We start from the raw sequence: 22,870 nt of genomic DNA on the forward strand, positions 1-22,870 counted from the left end.
CCCTATTGGCGAAAAAAGGTATCCTTAGTCCCAACTCCCGAGGGAGCCGAGATTCGTTATGATGTTATGCCCGTTTACATTAATATGCTGATTTTCAGGTCGTCCCAACTTGATGGGGAAATAAACGCGGGGTAGGATCGTTTCACCCTTCGGCTATTTTGATTACCTACAAGCACGAGTATTTCCTTCACTATCCCCAGTGGAATCGCCACTGTGAGGGGGTCGAAAAAGCGCGAGGCCCTCGTCCCTCGTGGGTGTGACGATTCTTTTTATTCAATCAAGTGTAATTGGATTTCCTGTGAGTATACACCCAATTGAATAGTAATATAGGAGTCGCCATTCAGTTTTTAACGACAATGAGAAAAACTGACAAAACCCGGTTATCGTGACATAAAGGGAGTGCAATTATGTTTGACCACGACGGCCGTACGTTCCCTTGTGATCCCTGGTGTGGGGATCTCTCAATATACACCCGCAAGGTAGAGATTGAGGGTTCAGGGGACTGTAACTACCGAGAGGAGTACTTCGCTCGTCGATAACTCCAAAGGCAGGATATCCTTACTAGCTCAGCATAAATAATTGAAGGGACATGCGTTAACTATTAAACTAATCTGAGTTGATTTTAGCAATATGTAACATATAATACTAATTCGATCGTGATTATCTGATTTAAATAATATTAAGGGACCTAGCATGATAATCCGATTTCCCAAAAATATTATATTTGTTAGGCGTGATAGAACAATCAGATTAGGTTAGTTTAACAGTTCATAAAAAGGGCGAGGAAAGCAATTAAATCATCGAAAAGGGACACATTACGACGCACCATTGAGAGGTGCGTCACGGTTCTCAGAAAACTAACCACTTTGACTTTGCTATTTCTCCTTTTTATTTAACGAATCTCAATTATGGGACAGGATACGTTCTGTTCGATTTATGGATCGATTGCGACAGAACGCGTGAACAGTTTTGCAGCGTGAGGCTTAGGCTAAGGGTTGGAGTCAATACTCAGAATATAATTGTGTGTTGATGTGTGTCCTTTCACGTCGAATTTAGGGGCCTATTTATAGGGAAGAGTTCGTGGAAAGATAGAATTGCAGAGTTCTAATCCACAAAGAATAAGGAATAAACACGTACCCATGTACTTTCAGCGCCCAGGCCTGGGCGCCGAAGATTTCGGCGCCCAGAGCCATGCGTTGAAAATAGGGTCTGGGCTGTTTTCTTTAGTCAGATTCGGATTCCTGAAATCCGTAGAGTTTGAGATTAACTCGAGTCTTTTAGCGCGTATCAATTTTGTGACGGAATGCATCCGGGCCCGTTACGAACTCTAGGCTCGTTAGGATTTCAATTAATACGTAACTCTTATTTCCGAATCATATTAGGAATAGGATTCTCGCAGTTTTCTATCTCATTTAGGATTTATGTTGGAATGCAACACCTAATTTTGACAGGTTTCTATCTTTTATGATTTGCCACTTTTAGAAGCTACCTTTTACGGCAGTTTACTATTTTTAGCAGGTTTCCATAAATAGCAGGTTTCGGGTAAAATGAAATGGGGAATCGAGATTCGTTTATTTCATAGGAGATGCGTTGTCAAGTGGAGATTTACGTTTTCATCATCGAACCTTTCCCTTGCGGGAATGGGGACAAAAGTAGGTGTCTACACACTTGCACCTAAATAGCCGAAATTCCTAAGCAACCTTAAGGGCGATTCTAGTTGGTCAAGCTTAAGGCGGATCCGGACGTGCTGTGGACTATCTACGGAGGGACGACACTTGGAGTCCTAAAGACTTGTTCTTGTTCGGTTCGGGCGCAGCTAGGGAGGGCACGCAACAAAGTGTATGCATATAAACTATGCTAAATGATTATGTGTAAATAATATGTTTTCCTGGCTTTATGGTTTTTCCGCATGATTTATGTTTTGTCATATGAATCATAACCTAACAGTGGTATCACGAGCCTCTTATTATTTTCATAATCTAAATTGCATGAACATGGTTAAATTTTACAAATTTGCAAGGAATTAAAAGGGGTGATTAATTTTCGTAATTGTTAATTAATTGCAAATTGAGTTTATTTAATTATATGTACGCAGTTTTTCAGCAGTTTCTTCGTTACTCATCCAAATCGAGTGATTTTTGTGTCAATTCCACATGTAAAAGGCATTCTAAAATTTTGACAAAATTACTCTTTTTCGGCCGAACCCAGAATTCCCAAATTCGAAGCCTAACTATGACTTTTCGGAAGTTTTAGTTTTTCGAACGCAAAAGTTTGTAAATTTAAGATGTTAAATTAAATATTTGCGATTCTTGTTGATAAATCTTGAATTTTTGATTGACCTACAGTATATGTTTAACAAGTTTGAATGCCTAGCCTTGTTAATTATACAACCTAATTTGTAATTATGGTTAATTTGTTGAAATTCGAATAATTTAGAATTAATTTGATTTTCATAATTAATTAATAATTTAATTAGGCACCAATGATTAAAAACCACCATAAAAATTGTTAATTTATGTTAAATTTTAAATTTTTATGACCTAGATTTGAATCCATGTTAATCGGAAATCAATTAATTAATAAATTTTCGATTTTTCGCCCTAAAATTATGAAATTAAAATGATTTATTAATTTGTCATTAATTTTGGAAATAAAAGTTTTAAATTTTATGAAATTCGCTCATAAAACTTGCACGCACAAAGCAATGGACGCTACGTGTTACCCTTAAGGGGTGTTGTATAGTGCGGGCATGCGACGACGAGCAAGGGAGCTCGTCGCCCATGCGATACGAATGCAGCGAGCAAGGCGAGTAGCACGCGAGCACAAGGCAGCAGCCCTGCCTTGCGTCGAGTGCTGCGATGATGCATGGGCGGATGGGCGAAGAAGCAAGGCGAGCGAGCAAGGCAGGCACGCGCGCGGGCAGCGAGGGGTGCCTCGCATCACGAGCGCTGCCTCGCCCAGCCTCGCCAAGCAACTGCTGCGCTACGAAGCAGCGAGCGATGTTGCGTGCAAGCGTGGCTCGGCTTGCTACGTCTGCGCGTGGCAGCTGCTCGTGCCTTGCTGTGCGATCACTCGTGAGGGGCGATGATGCCTCGTGGACACGACGGGGCATGGGCGCAAGCCCATGGCCTCGTCTTAACCCGATTGATGCGCTTTGAATTTAATTTTTAATTTTCAGTTCGGAAACGATTTTAATTAATTTTAAAATTCGTAATTTAAATTGTTTTCTTGGATTTTAATTTTGAATATTATAATTATTATAAATTTTATTTATACTAATTATTTTACTAAAATTAAATCTTGAATTAATTTAAATTCGTTTAATTCAACTGAAATAAATTAAATTAATGGATTCGATTATAAAAAAATTTATATGAGCTTTAAATTTTAGTTAAATTTGTATGTTTCCAGTTAGACTACAAATACATTTTTATGTTTAAAATTAGTAAAGCATATGAATTTATTGGTTTAAGTGGGAGCATTTTTATTCATAAACTCTTGATTAGGTTTACAAATCCTTTAAGGTTAAACAACTTGATTAGAATTAATAAGGACTGAATAATTGGTAGATTATTGGTGCCCTTAATTAATTGCTGCAAATATTTATGTGATGCATAACGTGTTTTACTAACCAGCTATGTGGGCCATTCATGATAATGAATGGGTGAATGGTATATGTTGTATATGTACTGTTTTGCAGGTTATGGAGTGACTAGTATGGCCCAAATAGGATAGAAAATATGGTCTGCGCACCATTAATTTGAATGTAATTGTTCTAATGCACCAAATTTGTTTTTCAATTTAAATATGGTCTGCGTACCATCAAATAGTTGTAATTAGTTTAATTATAGCTTATCCTATTTGAAGAAAATGGCGCCTCCCACGGTGAAATTCAAGACGGAGTTTTCAATCCATTTTCATGACGGACTTTGAAGTTGAAGCTTCAAAATGAAGTCGGGCCATACTAGATCACATTTATTTTATGCATGCTTTAAGTTATTTATTGCTTTAAATATGTCTTAATTATGCATGAGATTGTGGCTTGATTATGTTGCATGATTAAGGATTTTAGTTCACTTAAAATCTAACCAACATAGTAAGAGCACGAAGCCGGGTCATTGCCCAGCAAGCCAGCGCGCCACAACGCACCAGCCAAGGCTGCGCCAGGCCCACCGCAAGGAAGGCCCAGCGCGCGCCAAGGCTGCGGCAGCGTGTGGGCCTCGTGGCAATGGGCTGCGAGCTCGCGGGCTGCGCGCGCGCATGGCGCCCCTCTTGGGCTGTTGTGCGTGCGTGTGTGTGTTTGTGTGCTATACGAATCCTAAAGCTATTAGGTTTCGATATATGATTAAATTCCTAATCCTAAAAGGATAAATTAATTAAATAAGAGTTCTAATAGGATTCTAGTTTAATTAATTCGTATCCTAGTAGGATTCCAGTTCCTTTTCCATACCTCTATAAATAGGTGCCTAGGGTCATAATTTATAGACACAATTGAAGTATTCTAAAGGTAAGATTTTGAAGAAAAATCAGTCATACACTTGCACCTAAATAGCCGAAATTCCTAAGCAACCTTAAGGGCGATTCTAGTTGGTCAAGCTTAAGGCGGATCCGGACGTGCTGTGGACTATCTACGGAGGGACGACACTTGGAGTCCTAAAGACTTGTTCTTGTTCGGTTCGGGCGCAGTTAGGGAGGGCACGCAACAAAGTGTATGCATCTAAACTATGCTAAATGATTATGTATAAATAATATGCTTTCCTGGCTTTATGGTTTTTCCGCATGATTTATGTTTTGTCATATGAATCATAACCTAACACTACCAAGTCTCAAGGGAACCAAATTTCTTATCCGTGTGATAGTTGTCATTATCATTATTGGCGCTATAAGAATGATGTTAGAGATCACCTAGTTTGTAATGGTTTTGTGCCAAGGATGGACAAGTTGTCAGAGTTAGGGATCAACATCGAAACTGAAGGAACGATATTTGATCATGAAGAACAATCGATCATAAATGATTGGAAAGATGATGTAGCAGAGTTGTTGCATGGGGTACAAGATGCTTTTAGAGAGGGGCCAAATGATGAGGCCAAACAGTTTTTTAAGTTGGTAGAAGAAGGTCAGGAGGAATTGTATCCTGGTTGCAAGAAACATTCTAAACTCTCCTTCATGATCCGACTTTTTATTTATAAGTGTGATGTTCGGTTACCTAATTGGTGTTTTGATTTGTTATTGGAGATTTTTAAGGAGGTGTTGCCTGATGCATCAAAAGTCCCTGCCTCTTTTAATGAAGCGAAGACGGTTCTTAAAGTTTTAGGCATGGATTACACGAAGATAGATGCATGCCCCAATGATTGCATGTTGTATTGGGAGGAGCATGCAAATGCAACATGTTGTCATGTTTGTGAAACGCCTAGATGGAAATCGAATGGCAAAGATCCAAACGTACAACAAGAAAATGGAAAGACTCATAAGATTCCTAGAAAGATTCTTAGATACATTCCGATAAAAAAGAGGTTGCAAAGGCTATTTATGTGTGAAGAAACAGCAACATACATGACATGGCATGCTAATGGGCATGAAACGGTTGAGCTTTTACTATTAGGTTATGATACATATGACAAAACATAAATCATGCGGAAAACCTTAATGCCAGGAAACATATTATTTACACATAATCAGTTAGCATAATTTAGGTGCATACACTTTGTAGCGTGCCCTCCCTAGCTGCGCCCGAACCGAACAAGAACAAGTCTTTAGGACTCCAAGTGTCGTACCTCCGTAGATAGTCCACAGCACGTCTGGATCCGCCTTAAGATTGACCAACTAGAATCGCCCTTACGGTACTATAATTTTCGGCTAATATGGGCAAGTAATATGACTGATTTTTCTGCTCAAAAATCACTGCTTTAATTGTATGAATACTTGTTAAAAAAACTCGTGTATAAATTTATGACCCTAGGCATATATTTATAGAACCATGGAAAGGATTTTGAATCCTGTTAGAATACTAATTAATTAATTAGAATCCTTTTAGAACTCTAAATAATTAATTTAATCTTTTAGGATTAAGATTTAATCAATGCACGAATTCCGATAGCTTTAGGATTCGTATAGCACGCACACGAGCACCGCACGAGCACCGCACAGCCCGCGTGCATGCCTCGCGGCCCGCGCGACCTACACGGCACCGCGGCCCATGCTCGCAGCCCATTCGCTGATCCGTGCTCGCGCGCCAAGCCTTGGCTGGGCCTGGCCTTGCGTTGGGCTTGGTCGAGGACTTGGCGTGTTTGTTTGATGCGTGTGGCTTGCTAGGCGACGGCCTGGCTTCGTGTTGGGCCTTCGTCTAGCAAGCCTCGTCCAATGCTAATTCGTACGATACGCTTCCGATTAAATTCCCGATTCCGGAATTCATTTCCGATACGAACAATATTTAACATTTTCGATTTCCGGAATTAATTTCCGTTTCGAACAAATATTTAATATTTCCGTTTCCGGAATTATTTTCCGATTCCGATAATATTTCCGATTCTGACAATATTCCTTTTCCGGCAATATTTCCGATTCCGGTAATATTTCCATTTCCGATAATATTTTCCGATACGTACCATGTTTCCGTTTCCGGCAACATCTACGACTTGGATAATATTTATATTTTCGATACGATCCATATTTCCGTGTCCGGTAATATCATCGTTTCCGGAGTATTCATTTACTTTCCTTTGACGATCTCAGCTCCCACTGAAACCAAGATCCGTCTATTCCGAATATCCATAGATGGAGTATTTAATGCCATTAAATACTTGATTCGTTTACGTACTATTTGTGTGACCCTACGTGTTCAGTCAAGAGTAAGTTGTGGATTAATATCATTAATTCCACTTGAACTGAAACGGCCTCTAGCTAGGCATTCAGCTCACTTGATCTCACTGAATTATTAACTTGTTAATTAATACTGAACCGCATTTATTAGACTTATCATTAAATGCATACTTGGACCAAGGGCATTATTTCCTTCAGTTTCCCACTTGTCCTTAGGGACAAGTGTGCATTTCCTAATTCCTTTGTCGCTCAATGCTTGCTCTTGAATATAAGGTAAGAGTTGTCATCCTTATTATGTCTAGAGGTGTTTCTCGGTTTCAGAGTTCAACTGATCAAATAAACAGATAATCATAGCTTATGATTCATCTGAGCACGGCCATGCATTTTACAGTTTCTAGCTCTCCGAGTGGCCTTGTACAACTTTCAGCATCTTATCCCGATTTATGGGAGGACAATCCTAATCCTGCAATCTTGAGATTAGACTTCGTTTGATAGGTGATTACCTGAGCGGTGCCTTTATAGCCTCCTTTTACGGTGCGACGGTTGACAACGTCAAAGTAAGCAGTTCTCAAACAAGTAATCTCAAATCACTCAGGTATTGAGGATTAGTGTCTAATAATTTTAATGAAATTTACTTATGACAGATTTTCATCTCTTACAGTAAAGTTTCATAGGTCTGTCCGATACTAGTCTTCCCAAGTATCTATGCAAATGATTACGACATTGCCATGTCCACATAGTTCAAGAAACAGAACTACTAGTCATCTTGAATTCTAGTCGTCTAACGTTTTCTATGCGTCCATCTTTATAGAAAACTCCGACCAGGGACCATTTTCAACTTTTGACATTCAAGTTCACTTGATAGACATTTCTTAGTCACATGACTGGTCCTGACAGTCTATCTTGAATATATTGTCAAATTGAAGGGACTCATCATTTAATAAACCACAAATTAAATGGAAAAATGAATTCTATTCATTTATTGTGAATGATTAACCAATAATGTTTTACAAAGTATTAAACTCTAAAACTTTAAAACATTAAACAAGGACATCAAACCCATTCTCCAATATGCTTGATTCCCATAGCTGCAGTGTGCGAGTTGTGTTTCTCCTGCGGCAGAGGTTTAGTCAATGGATCTGAGATGTTGTCATCATTTCCAATCTTGCTTATCTCGACTTCAACGAATTCTCGTAGAAGGTGAAATCTACGAAGTACATGCTTGACTCTTTGGTGGTGTCTAGGCTCCTTTGCTTGTGCAATAGCTCCATTATTATCACAATATAGGGCTATTGGTCCTTTAATGGAGGGGACTACACCATGCTCACATATGAACTTCCTTAGCCATATAGCTTCCTTTGCTGCTTCATGTGCAACAATGTACTCCGCTTCAGTTGTAGAATCCGCAATGGTTCTTTGCTTAGCATTTTTCCAGCTTACTGCACCTCCGTTGAGGCAGAAGACAAACCCGGACTATGATCTGAAATCATCCTTGTCGGTTTGGAAACTTGCGTCCGTATAGCCTTTAACAATTAATTCATCATCTCCACCATGGAACAGGAAGTCATCTTTGTGCCTTTTCAGGTACTTCAGAATGTTCTTGGCAGCAGTCCAATGTGCCTCTCCTGGGTCTGAGTGGTATCTGCTCGTAGCATTGAGTGCATACGCAACATCCGGGCGTGTACATATCATAGCATACATTATTGAACCAATCAATGATGCGTATGGAATCCCATTCATTCGTCTACGCTCATCAAGTGTTTTTGGGCACTGAGTCTTGCTTAGAGTCATTCCATGAGACATGGGTAGGTAGCCTCGCTTGGAGTCTGCCATCTTGAACCTTTCAAGCACCTTATTGATATAAGTGCTTTGACTATGTCCAATCATCTTTTTAGATCTATCTCTGTAAATCTTGATGCCCAGTATGTACTGTGCTTCTCCTAGATCCTTCATCGAAAAACATTTCCCAAGCCAAATCTTGACAGAGTTCAACATAGGAATGTCATTTCCGATAAGTAATATGTCGCCGACATATAATACTAGAAAAGCAATTTTGCTCCCACTGATCTTCTTGTATACACAAGATTCGTCTGCGTTCTTGATGAAACCAAAGTCACTGACTGCTTCATCAAAACGTATATTCCAGCTCCTTGATGCCTGCTTCAATCCGTAGATTGATTTCTTAAGCTTGCATACCTTTTTAGCATTCTTTGGATCCTCAAAACCCTCAGGCTGTGTCATAAACACAGTTTCTGTTAAAACGCCGTTTAAGAAAGCGGTTTTGACATCCATCTGCCATATTTCGTAATCGTAATATGCAGCGATTGGTAACATTATCCGAATAGACTTTAGCATTGCAACTGGTGAAAAGGTTTCATCGTAATCCACACCGTGGACTTGACTGTAACCTTTTGCAACCAATCTATCTTTGAAAACTTCAATTTTCCCATCCTTGTCTTTTTTCAGTTTCAAAACCCATTTGCTTCCTATGGCTTGGTAGCCATCTGGCAAATCGACCAAATCCCAAACTTGGTTTTCAGACATGGAGTCTAATTCAGATTGCATGGCTTCTTGCCATTGCTTGGATCTAGGGCTCGTCATAGCTTGTTTGTAAGTCGCAGGTTCATCACTTTCAAATAATAGAACGTCATAGCTCTCGTTCTTCAAAATACCTAAGTACCTTTCCGGTTGAGATCTATATCTTTGCGATCTACGCGGGGTTACATTTCTAGATTGTCCATGATTCTCACCAGATACTTCTAAAGATCTCTGAGTTTCATCCTGAATGTCATCTTGATCATTCTCTAGAGTTTGTTGTTCGACTCGAATTTCTTCGAGGTCTACTTTTCTCCCACTTGTCATTTTGGAAATGTGATCCTTTTCCAAAAAGATACCATCTCGAGCAACAAACACCTTGTTCTCAGATGTATTGTAGAAGTAATACCCCTTTGTTTCCTTTGGGTAGCCCACAAGGATACATTTGTCAGATTTTGGATGAAGTTTGTCATAAATTAATCGTTTGACGTATACTTCACATCCCCAAATCTTAAGAAAAGATACTTTTGGAGGCTTTCCAAACCATAACTCATATGGAGTCTTTTCAACAGCTTTAGACGGAGCTCTATTTATAGTGAGTGCAGATGTATTTAGTGCATGTCCCCAAAATTCTATTGGAAGTTCGGCCTGACCCATCATTGATCTAACCATGTCTAGCAAGGTTCTGTTCCGACACACCGTTCCATTGTGGTGTTCCAGGAGGAGTCAATTCTGATAGAATTCCACATTCTTTCAGATGGTCATCAAATTCATAGCTCAGATATTCACCGCCTCTATCAGACCGCAGTGCCTTAATCTTCTTTGCCTAATTGATTCTCTACTTCACTCTGAAATTCCTTGAATTTGTCAAAGGATTCAGACTTATGCTTCATTATGTAGACATAACCATATCTACTTAAGTCATCAGTGAAAGTGATAAAGTAGCTGAAACCACCTCTAGAATTTGTACTCATTGGTCCACATGCATCTGTATGGATTAAACCCAATAGTTCAGTTGCTCTTTCTCCAACTTTAGAGAAAGGTTGCTTTGTCATTTTACCAAGTAAACATGATTCGCACTTACCATAATCCTCTAAGTCAAATGGTTCTAGAATTCCTTCTTTTTGAAGTCTTTCCATGCGTTTCAAGTTAATATGGCCTAATCGACAATGTCACAGATAGGTGAGATCTGAGTCATCCTTTTTGGCCTTTTGGTATTTATGTTATAAACTTGTTTGTCGTGATCTAATAAATAAAGTCCATTGACTAATCTAGCAGATCCATAAAACATCTCTTTAAAATAAAACGAACAACTATTGTTTTTACTAAAAAGGAAAATCCCTTAGCATCTAAGCAAGAAACAGAAATGATGTTTTTAGTAAGACTTGGAATATGGAAACAGTCTTCCAGTTCCAAAACTAGCCCAGAGGGCAACGACAAATAATAAGTTCCTACAGCTAATGCAGCAATCCTTGCTCCATTTCCCACTCGTAGGTCGACTTCACCCTTGCTTAACCTTCTACTTCTTCTTAGTCCCTGTGAATTGGAACATAAGTGTGAGCCACAACCTGTATCTAATACTCAAGAAGTTGAATTAGCAAGTATACAGTCTATAACGAAAATACCTGAAGATGGAACGAATGTTCCCTTCTTCTGATCTTCCTTTAGCTTTGGACATTCTCTTTTGTAATGGCCTATTCCATCACAATAAAGACAGCTTGATGTGGACTTGTCCTGCTTTGATTTAGCATTGCCCTTGGACTTTCCACCTTTCTTGAAGGGTCTCCCTTTAGCCTTGAGTAAATCCTTGGCTTCACAGTCGAGTATTATCTCAGCCTTTCTGACAAGGTGAACAAATTCTGCAACTGTTTCTTCTCTTGGTTCACTTAGGTATAGTTGCTTGAAGCGACTAAACCCATTGTGCAGTGAATTGAGCAAGATAGAGACTGCCATCCTTTCGCTTATTGGGGTTCCTAGTAGACTTAGGCGATCAAAATATGAAATCATAAGCTCCACATGGAACCTTAGTGGGACGCCTACCCTCTGTTTAGTGCGAAGGAGCAGAACATGTGTTTCTTGGACCTCCATCCTATAACACCTGTTAGGAGAACTAACCTTTAGACCAGACATTGATTCAATCAACTCATGGACGTTTAAGTCCTTGTCCTCTGTGCTTCCACGACAGATATCCCTCAGATTCTTAATGAGCGTAAAAGGTTCTTAAGCTACAAACCTTCTAGCCCATTCATCAGGGATATTGTTCAGCATGAGACTCATAACCTTTTTGAGATCCGCATCCCAGGCGGCAAATCTTTCAGGGGTCATGTCTCTGGCATAGTAGCTTGGCATGGGATGTAACAGTACATACTCAAGTCCATTGAGTCTGACTATTTCAACTAGCTTAGCTTCCCATTCAAGAAAATTTGTTAGGTTCAGCTTTACCATAAGCTCAGAACCCATGATGATGTTTTGATTGTTGTTTGCCATAGTAAAACTACAATAGAAAAAGAATAAACAAATAAATAATCATTCACAGTTTCTCTTAATAAACTTAAATTCTAACATACATGCATAATTTAATGTTCATTAAGCATTTTATTCAAGTTACGTGTCCCGGCAGGTGTGAATAAAATGATTCCAAGACCCTAAAAACTATTGAAGAATTAAGCACATAATGTATTTTGACTCAATTCTAAAATCTTTTAGGTAAGCAAAAGCCTTTTGCTAATAGTCTAGAAACTACTCTTGGTTGATAGGTGCGTCTAAGAACTTATTAGGTAAACCTATCGATTTTGCCACGACATAAAAGGACTCCTTACTTATATCGTTGAGTTTCACCAAAACTAACATGTACTCACAATTGTTTGTGTACCTTACCCCTTTAGAATCAATAAGTAATACCTCGCTATGGCGGAAAACTATTACTAAGATTGATGTAAAGGTTATCCAAGTAAGTGTTATTTTGGCATGGCACCTTTTAACTCAATTTTTTAAGTTTGGAACTTAAGGCTCTTACTATGTTGGTTAGATTTTAAGTGAACTAAAATCCTTAATCATGCAACATAATCAAGCCACAATCTCATGCATATTTAAGACATATTTAAAAGCAATAAATAACTTAAAGCATGCATAAGATAAATGTGATCTAGTATGGTCCGACTTCATCTTGAAGCTTCAACTTCAAAATCCGTCTTGAAAAAGGGTTGGAAACTCCGTCTTGAATTTCACCGTGGGAGGCGCCATTTTCTTCAAATAGGATCAGCTATAATTAAACTAACTACAACTATTTGATGGTACGAAGACCATATTTGAATTGAAAAAACATACTTTGGTGCATTAGACCAATATTACATTCAAATTAATGGTACGCAGGCCATATTTTCTATCCTATTTGGGCCATACTAGTCACTTTTCAATAAACTGCAAAACAGTACATATACAATATATACCATTCACCCATTCATTATCATGAATGGCTCACATAGCTGGTTAGTAAAACACGTTATGCATCACATAAATATTTGCAGCAATTAATCAAGGGCACCAATAATCTACCAATTATTCAGTCCTTATTAATTCTAATCAAGTTGTTTAACCTTAAAGGATTTGTAGACCTAATCAAGAGTTTATGACTAAAGGCTCCCACTTAAACCAATAACTTTATATGCTTTACTAATTTTAAACATAAAAATGTATTTCTAGTCTAACCGGAAACATACAAGTTTAATTAAAATTTAAAGCTCATATAAAATTATAATCGAATCCATTTATTTAATTTATATTCAGTTGAATTTAAGAATTTAAATTAATTCAAGGTTTAATTTTAGTAAAATAATTAGTATAAATAAAAATTTATAATAATTATAATATTCAAAATTAAAATCCGAGAAAACAATTTAAATTATTAATTTTAAAATTAATTAAAATTATTTCCGAACTGAAAATTTCAAATTAAAATTAAAACGAACCAATCGGGTCAAGACAAGGCCATGGGCTTGCGCCCATGCCTCGTCAAGTCCAACAAGCAACAAACCCCTTGTCACTCGATTGATCGTACCGCAAAGCCCAAGCAACAACGCACCAATACGTCAGGCCCAGCGAGCCACGCTTGCGCGCAGCCCACTCGCCCATCGCCTTGGCGCGCTGCTGGGCAACACTTGCTGGACAGGCCAGCCAACGCTGCCCGCGTGCACGTTGTGCTGCGCTTGTCGCTGCCTTGGCTTCTGCCTTGGCGTGCTGTTGGGCAAAACAACGCACGTTGTGGCGCAGCATCCATCGCTGCCCACACGTGCTTGCCTTGCTTGCTGCACTTGCTTGCCCATCGCCCCATCGCCCCACATGCGTAGCACACAGCCCCTAGGCAACCATTTCCTTGTGCATGCTACGCTCGTTGCTCGCTGCATTCGTACCGCATGGGCGACGAGCTCCCTTGCTCGTCGTCGCATGCCCGCACTATACAACACCCCTTAAGGGTAACACGTAGCTTCCTTTGCTTTGTGCGTGCAACTTTTATGAGCGAATTATATAAAAATTAAAACTTTTTAATTTAAAATTAATGACAAAATAATAAATCATATTATTTTCATAATTTTAGGGCGAAAAATCGAAAATTTATTAATCAATTAATTTCCGATTAACATGGATTCAAATCTAGGTCATAAAAATTTAAAATTTATCATAAATTAACAATTTTTAGGGTGGTTTTTAATCATGGGTACCTAATTAAATCATTAATTAATTATGAAAATCAAATCAATTCTAAATTATTCGAATTTCAACAAATTAATTATAATTACAAATTAGGTTGTATAATTAACAAGTCTAGGCATTCAAATTTGTTAAACATATACAATAGGTCAATCAAAAATTCAAGATTTATCAACAGTAATCGCAAATATTCAATTTAACATCTTAAATTTACAAACTTTTGCGTTCGAAAAACTAAAACCTCCGAAAAGTCATAGTTAGGCTTCGAATTTGGGAATTCTGGGTTCGGCCGAAAAAGAGTGTTTTTGTCAAAATTTTAGAATGCCTTTTACATGCGGAATTGACACAAAAATCACTCGATTTGGTTGAGTAACGAATAAACTGCCGAAAAACTGCGTACATATAATTAAATAAACGCAATTTGCAATTAATTAACAATTACGAAAATTAATCACCCCTTTTAATTCTTTGCAAATTTGTAAAATTTAACCATGTCATGCAATTTAGATTTTGTAAATAATAAGAGGCTCGTGATACCACTGTTAGGTTATGATACATATGACAAAACATAAATCATGCGGAAAACCTTAATGCCAGGAAATATATTATTTACACATAATCAGTTAGCATAATTTAGGTGCATACACTTCCCTAGCTGCGCCCGAACCGAACAAGAACAAGTCTTTAGGACTCCAAGTGTCGTCCCTCCGTAGATAGTCCATGGCACGTCCGGATTCGCCTTAAGATTGACCAACTAGAATCGCCCTTAAGGTACTATAATTTTCGGCTAATATGGGCAAGTAATATGACTGATTTTTCTGCTCAAAAATCACTGATTTAATTGTATGAATACTTGTTAAAAAAACTCGTGTATAAATTTATGACCCTAGGCATATATTTATAGAACCATGGAAAGGATTTTGAATCCTGTTAGAATACTAATTAATTAATTAGAATCCTTTTAGAACTCTAAATAATTAATTTAATCTTTTAGGATTAGGATTAGGATTTAATCAATGTACGAATTCCGATAGCTTTAGGATTCGTATAGCACGCACATGAGCACCGCACGAGCACCGCATAGCCCGCGCGCATGCCTCGCGGCCCACGCGAGCTACACGGCGCCAAGGCCCATGCTCGCAGCCCATTCGTTGATCCGTGCTCGCGCGCCAAGCCTTGGGTGGGCTTGGCCTTGCGCTGGGCTTGGTCGAGGCCTTGGCGTGTTTGTTTAATATCATCGTTTTCGGAGTATTCATTTACTTGCCTTTGATGATCTCAGCTTCCACTGAAACCAAGATCCGTCGATTCCGAATATCCATAGATGGAGTATTTAATGCCATTAAATACTTGATCCGTTTACGTACTATTTGTGTGACCCTACGGGTTCAGTCAAGAGTAAGCTGTGGATTAATATCATTAATTCCTCTTGAACTGAAAGGGCCTCTAGCTAGGCATTCAGCTCACTTGATCTCACTGAATTATTAACTTGTTAATTAATATTGAACCGCATTTATTAGACTTATCATTAAATGCATACTTGGACCAAGGGCATTATTTCCTTCATTTACAACATCCATCGGATGGCCAAGCTTGGAAAGACTTTGACTCTAAGTATAAACAATTTGCTAAGGATCCACGGAATGTCAGGGTGGGGATAGCAACTGACGGTTTAGCCCGTTCAATTCAATGAGCATTGTACATAGTACATGGCCAGTTATCTTGATAAATTATTATAATTTGCCACCATGGATGCTTATGAAGCCCGAGTTTTTGATGCTATCCTTGGTTATTCCCGGCCCTACTTCCACAGGCAACGAAATTTATATATATTTGCAGCCCTTGATTAAAGATTTAAAGGATTTGTGGGAGCATGGGCTAGAAACTTATGATGTTTCAAGCAATCAAAGGTTTGACATGCGTGTAGCAGTGATGACTACTGTGAGTGATTTTCCCGCTTATGCAATGTTGTCAGAGTGGAGTACAAAGGGTTATTTAGCATGGCCTTTATGTCATTATGAAACTGATGGCCAATGGTTAGATCATTCTAAAAAGGTTTTCTACAAGCATTTTCGTAGATTTTTTTAATTGACTCACCCTTGGCGTCAAAACAAAAGAGATTTTGATGGAGAGATCGAGGAAACAAGTGAACCTGTTCCTTTGAAGGGAACTGATATTGTGAATTTGTTGCTTGATTTTCCAAATGATTTTGGAAATAAGGGAACGAGAAAAAGGCGTGATGAGGAAGATCCAAACCCATGGAGAAAGAAATCCATATTATTCAAGTTGCCATATTGGAAGCATTGCTCTACTCGTCATAATCTTGACGTAATGCACATAGAAAAAAATGTGTTTGATAATGTCATTGGGACATTGTTAGACATCCCCGGAAAGATCAGGGATCATAAAAGTGCTCGTCGAGATTTGTTAGAACTTAAAGTGATGCCCGAGCTTCAACCTATAGTATATGACGATGGCAGCGAAGAATTCCCAAGGTCTAGGTTCTGGATGTCAGCGGAACAAAAATGCAAGTTCTGCCAGGTTATTAAAAATGTTAAGTTACCTCAAGGGTATGCTTCTAATATTTCTCGATGTGTGCAAGTTGGAGAAAGAAAAATCACAAGCTACAAGAGCCATGATGCTCATTTTATGATGAATTATCTGCTCCCTATTGCTGTTAAGACAACATTACCAAAAGATGTTGCAACTCCTTTGATAAGACTTAGTGCATTTTTTAAGGGAATTTGGAGTAAAGATGTAGATCCTCGACATCTTGACAAACTCCATTCTAAGATAGTCGAAACTCTTTGTCTGTTAGAAGGTATTTTCCCACCTGCCTTTTTTGACATAATGGTTCATTTACCTGTACATTTGGTGGAACCAATTAAGCTAGGTGGTCCTGTTGGAAATAGGTGTATGTATGGAATTGAGAGGTATCTGTGGGAGTTAAAACAGGATGTTCAGAATAAGGGTCGTCCGGAAGGCTCGATGGCAGAGGGATACCAAGCTAAAGAATGTGCTGCATTCATTGCTAGATATTTGAAAAAGTCAAACAATCCTTCACATAGAGTTGATAATCATAGCAAATCAAAGTCATTTTTCCCTAAGGTAGGACGTCCTATCAAGGGAAAATGACGAACCTCCAAGAAAAAGAAGCATCATGGTTTCAAAATTGATCGTATCATATGGGCTCAAGCGCATCGATATGTCCTATTCAATTGTGATTATGAAGAAGTCGAGAGATACATCAAGTAAGATAACTAACTTAATGTAGTATTTTTTCCCCTATGTATATTATAGCACCTTATTATGCTTGTGTGACATTTTGTTTTTAATTACAGTGAGCACCAGATTTTTGTTAGCACTCAACGGAAAAGAAAATAGAATAGTGCTCAGGATCATAGCAAGGATTTCATGGAATGGTTTAGAGATCAAGTTGATTTGAAGCTTCAAGAAGGTCAAGAAATTATCCCAGATCATATCAAAAGCCTTTCAAAAGGGCCTTCTTACGTTGCTAAAAAGTATACAGGGTATCTGTTAATGGTTACTGATTCCATACCATGAAACGCGATGCAAACTCCGTGACTTAGAATTTCGGAGTTACTCTAACTGCTTTAACACAGCTTTGCGAGTACCAAATACCAAAATCCTATAGTGGGAGATGTCATCTATTATGGTTCTATACAGGACATAATAGAGATATCTTATCATGGTCAGTTCAGTGTCGTCTTGTTTAAATGTGTGTGGTTCCACTCAGAAAATGATGAAGAGCTCATTATGGTTAATATGAATAGAACCATTTCCAAAGATGAACCATTTATCTTGGCATCTCAGGCACATCAATTATTTTTTGTTGAAATTTTAAATAGAGAGGGTTGGCATTATGTTGTCCAAGTCCCTCCTAGAGAACTTCTTGATGGTAATTAAAATACTCTTTCCCTAATCCACTTCTGATATGATTTCGTGCTCTAACTTAATTTGCATTCTCATTTACTCTGTATTTTTTATATCATGTTCTGTACATTTTCTATAATTTCTATAATGTTCTGCCTATTTTTTTTTAAATGTTCTGACGTGTTTTTTTTCTTTTTTGTGTGTGTAAAGATGAAAGGGAATAAGCCCAAAGCTCATGTTGCACAGATTCCAGAATATGAGCGGAAAAGGCTTGAGAAAATAAGATTAAATGCAGAAAGAATGCAAGCTAAAGGTGTAGGATTCTTGGCTAACAAAATACTGGAGAAAAGTCAAGGTTTTAACTTCCCAAGTGGAAAGTTTAATGAAATGATAGAAGAAAATGATGATGAGTCCTCATCTGAGTATGATGGTAACAATGAAGAGGATGAAAATACTAGCAATATGGAAGCTCAAAAAGTCGTTTGTGGAAAGAAAAAGGTCACCAGACAGGTTTACATTGTTTTTTTCTTTTCTTATGTGAGATAGTTTGGACTTCCATGTTTTAGAGAATTAGCTTCCACTATATATTGTCTGTCTATTCCTATTGGTTCTTGATCTTAGAGTTTAAATGACGATCACTTATATTCTAGGTTTCAAAGCCCATGACTCGCTCATCAACTCACAAAAGGAGTATGGCTGATTTTGTGAAGATGAATAATCCAAAACAGCAACACCAAGTGGAGCAAGTGGATGATTCTAACATAACTAGTTCGATTAGGAATATTCAAGAAAAGTATAATCAGAAGAAGTTTCAACCTTGCGACCTTCCTAATTGTGAGAAAAGTCCACGAGTTCTCATGTCTCAAAAGAAGCAAAAAAAAAAGGTATATTGTACTCCAGGTTCCATGTTGCAATATCTTGAATATAGGAAAAAGAATCCAGAACAAAATGAAGTGGTTGTAGGGAGTAATATGGTTTCAAATACTCTTATTACCGCTCCAATGAGAGATGTTGATGATGACTTAGAACTGTATGAAAATGACAATGATGTTGGATATGCATCTAAGCGTGACTTTGAGTTAGAAATGGAAGCATTGGGTGAATACGAAAATAAAGGTAAAAGTTGATCATTTGTATATAAGAAGTCAATTCCATTTTTTAACTTTGATTTCATTACAATGCATATGTATTAATAAAAACTTGAACTGAAAAAGGTTCTAAAAGCAAGAAGCATCGAGGTCCAACAAAGCTTACAAAGGTTCATGCACGGACAAGAGAGGAGCGGCAAACTATTATCTTAAACTCGCTTGGCCAGCCAGTTGGACCTACACCTGAAATTATCGGCGAGTTTAAGTTTTTCTTGAGAACTGTGGCGAAGGATCCCGAGCTTGCACCACTTAATTATTGTAGCTTCCCAAGTTTGCCCACACTTGACAGAATATGGGATTATGTCTTGATATGTTGTAATATTATTCTTTTGCATTAGCATAATACTCATACGTACTTTACCTCCATATATTGCTAGTTTGTTAATTGTTTGTAACGGAAAAGTATATGGTTCCTACTGCTGGGAAAAAATGGGTCATGGATGCTATCAATAGAAGTTGGCGTTGTTATAAATGCAGATTTAAGAAGAACCACTTTTATGCATATGACACTGATGAGTTGAGATGGAAATGGAAACCTGACACTATTCCAGTGCCTCAATTTAGAGATCTCTTGAAGTATTGGGAGTGTGAAAAGATGGAGGTGCTTAATAAAAATTTCTTTTATTACCATGTGTTCATGTGATTTAACTTATGTAATTGTGACTTAACTGTTTGTATCACACAGGAGGAAAGTAAGATCAACAAAGAAAATCGTTTGTAGTTAGATGATATGCACAATTTGGGACGTAAATCATATGCATCTTTACGTTATGAGTTGGTAATTATTTCCCTCGTTTCAGATTATTTTTCTTGTTCGTTGGCTACATTCATCATTACTTTGACGTGGTTGTGGTTTTAATAGCAACAAGAGGATCCGAATAAGCAAGAACCCTCCCAAACAAAGGTCTACAAAGAATCAAGGAAAAGAACGCATGGAAGAACTTATCTTACAGACAATGAGAAAACACGAGAGTATATTGTAAGTTAATAAATTAAATTAATATTTGATTTTATTATTACAATAGAAAGACAGTGACTTTATTTTCCTGAAATAGGAAAAGATGAATGCTTTAGAGTCTGCACAACATGGAGAAGGTGATAACTCGAAGGATCCTTACTCTCAAGTGATTCCAGAGCCTAAGCGCAAAAGTCATGTAAGACTTGTTGGAAGTGGTGTAACAAAGAATGATTTGAAAAAAAAAAAAAAAAGGGGGTCAGGTCTCATATTTCCAGAAGAGATGAAAGCAGATTTGGTGAAGCAACTTATGTCGAGTTTGGCTACTGCAATTCTATCTCAACTTCAAGAAGCTAATCCCGGAAAAAATATCGTAATTCCAGAATCTTTGAGTACATCGAGCCCTAGGGATGCGTCTAGTGCACCACATCATGTCAGTGAGCAAAATGGACAATCTACTAAAACTGGAGCTACAGTTAGTCAGGTATTGAATTTTCTCTTGTTTCTTTAGCGATTTTTGGAATATGAAATGATTAGTAGTGTCTGGAAATTGTTTGGGAGTCTTGGTTGGGTGTTTCTGGAAATTGTTTGGGAGTCTTGGTTGCATTACTTGTTATGATTTCTCAAGCCTACTGCGTCACCATCTGAAATGGGTCCATTTGGTTGAAAAAAATTCAGACATTTAGATATGATTCACATGAGAGAGCTTCCTGTAGCTGTAGCCTGTAGCCTGTAGATTGGTGTATATTGGTATTAGGGTATTGAAAGAGATACTAAAGGATGTAAATTTCACGCCTTACGAGTTTCATTTTATCATTCCGTTCAGCTGTTCTGTTTGGTGGTTATAGTTATGATGCTTCATGGATATTTCTTCCCCCGTGTGAACAAAGTTTTGTTTCACTAAATTTCACAGAGTATGTTTAAAGTAGTAAAATACTGTCCCTCCTTTTATGAAAAGTTTAATGCCTTGATTGGTAGCTTCCGTTTAGGTCTAGGGTTTAACTGGTCTTTGTATCAGACACTGCCTATTACTCCTCTCTAACATTCATTGAAGCCCTGCTATCTTGTGAATTTTTAGTTGTTCACTTCACTTAATCTCTTTCATTTTCCCAGTCTAGTACTTTTCTTGTAAGAATGATCTAGGAATGAGAAAGGGAATGCTTGATCATAGTGTATCTTTCTTGCCATTTTTCTCTTGTTCTTATACCTCAGAGGTGTAGTTATTCCAAATTAGTGCCAAACTCTATCTCAGTATATGTATATAGCTACTATAGTTACTCTATAATATCACAACGGAAAAAACAATGATAAAGCCTTAATCCCAGAAGGATTGGGAGTTACTCTATAATGTCAATATTCTAAATTCAAGCTCTAGGAATTCCAATTAGTATAATAGCTTGATGAATGCTAAGTCTTCATTCCTATCAAACTCCTCTACTGTAGAAGAAAACTCTTAGCCAACCATGGAAGCCTTAGTCAAGGAAGACTGAATTGTCTTCTCGGCTTCCAATAAGGCAGCTTCTTTAGATTTAGTGAGACGATCTAAAGCTTTATTTTCATCCTGCAGCTTTCCAATCTGAAAACATAGATGAATAACTAGTAACCAAATTATTATATGAAAACTACAGTAAATCTTTGAAAATTGATAGATAGCCCCAATTTGTAACCTCGTGTCAGGGCACATACAAACAGACACACGAAGACAGAGAGAGACAGACAGAGAAAAGGGTGGATCCGGAAGGATAAAGTAGAAAACTTACAAGCTGCGAAGACTCCTTCAGTGCATCTACGATAGATGAACTGTCTTTTGTAAGCTTTTTCATCTTCCTAAAAGAACCGATTAACAAAATGGAAACTGCAAGAACCATAAATCCTTTGAGTCACTGTAGTTTAAGCATTAAAAATCAATAACCCTAAGTGAAACAGAATACAAGTGCATGCACATGCAAGGCTTTAATGTTGCATAGGTTAGCAGCAGCATAACTCAACTTCTTATAGCCAGAGTGAAATTTTAAAATTAATAAGCCACTTTTAGGCCATCTTGTTTGTAAAACATCTGTAATTCCAACTTAGACTACATGTATAACTGTGTAGGTGGTTGCCTCATTGAAGAAAAGATGCAATTCTCAAGTTATCAAGTGTGAGTAGAATCAAACTGACAAAAGGCAATAATTGATAGATAGTTTTCTGAGTGTTAAAATAACCAATAGTTGCATACTTTAGTGGTTTGTGTTTATTGCACATAGTAACAAAGAACGTTGAGAATAATTTACATTGAAACATATTCATCTGATTGTTGATTCACTTTCTCAACTTCTGATTGTGTATCTGGTTCCTTATTCACTTTCTTAGCTTCTGATTCTCCGACTGAATCTTAGAGAAAGTGATGTGCTCTGGAACGAACTAAGGTTATTGCCTTGTATTTGAGTAAACTTACAGCAACACAATACAGAGAATTCAAGGGAGACTCATCGATAGGTTTCTCTCTCCCAAGGCTAAGCCAAATAAATCTCAGGATAAGTTTTTGCTTTCCTCCCTTCCCCTTTTTAATACAAAATGACAATACCAAACAAAACTAATTAATCTAAAGCAATTAAGACAAATATAGTTCAGATAGGACAAAGAACATTAAAGCTCTGCAGGACTTGCATCCACTAAGGGTCGTGGCTCGTCCCTTCTTCATGGTTTTGCTTTTTAGTTTCGTCCCTCCTGTCTTGTTGTGTTGTTTTTCCCTTGCCCCTTCTGGTATACATCTGAAATATTGGAAAAGTAGGTCGATGTGTTGCATGCTCTTTGAGAAAGTATGATTTTAGAA

General features: G+C 37.8%; 2 protein-coding genes across 5 annotated transcripts in view; both read left to right on the forward strand.

Annotated features, from left to right (window-relative positions):
• LOC130467252 (uncharacterized) overlaps positions 1-17,193 on the forward strand; it is a 31,256-nt gene extending 14,063 nt beyond the window's left edge. The window contains exons 4-6 of the mRNA XM_056835710.1: positions 4,860-5,602; positions 15,872-16,113; positions 16,225-17,193. Of these exons, the coding sequence (XP_056691688.1) occupies positions 4,860-5,602; positions 15,872-16,113; positions 16,225-17,193 (1,954 nt within the window). The remainder of the gene's footprint in view (positions 1-4,859; positions 5,603-15,871; positions 16,114-16,224) is intronic.
• Positions 1-22,870, forward strand: part of LOC110796777 (uncharacterized) — a 49,723-nt gene that overhangs the window by 26,225 nt on the left and 628 nt on the right. For 3 of the 4 annotated variants that reach the window (XM_056836519.1, XM_056836516.1, XM_056836517.1), the window contains 6 exons: positions 18,163-18,462; positions 18,603-19,068; positions 19,167-19,701; positions 19,786-19,878; positions 19,963-20,079; positions 20,156-20,539. In XM_056836519.1, coding sequence (XP_056692497.1) covers positions 19,831-19,878; positions 19,963-20,079; positions 20,156-20,539 — 549 coding nt within the window. In that variant the 5' untranslated portion in view covers positions 18,163-18,462; positions 18,603-19,068; positions 19,167-19,701; positions 19,786-19,830. The remainder of the gene's footprint in view (positions 1-18,162; positions 18,463-18,602; positions 19,069-19,166; positions 19,702-19,785; positions 19,879-19,962; positions 20,080-20,155; positions 20,540-22,870) is intronic. The other variant, XM_056836518.1, reaches the window with a different exon arrangement.

Source organism: Spinacia oleracea, chromosome 2 (assembly GCF_020520425.1).
Source record: "Spinacia oleracea cultivar Varoflay chromosome 2, BTI_SOV_V1, whole genome shotgun sequence".
Classification (NCBI taxonomy): Eukaryota; Viridiplantae; Streptophyta; class Magnoliopsida; order Caryophyllales; family Amaranthaceae; genus Spinacia; species Spinacia oleracea.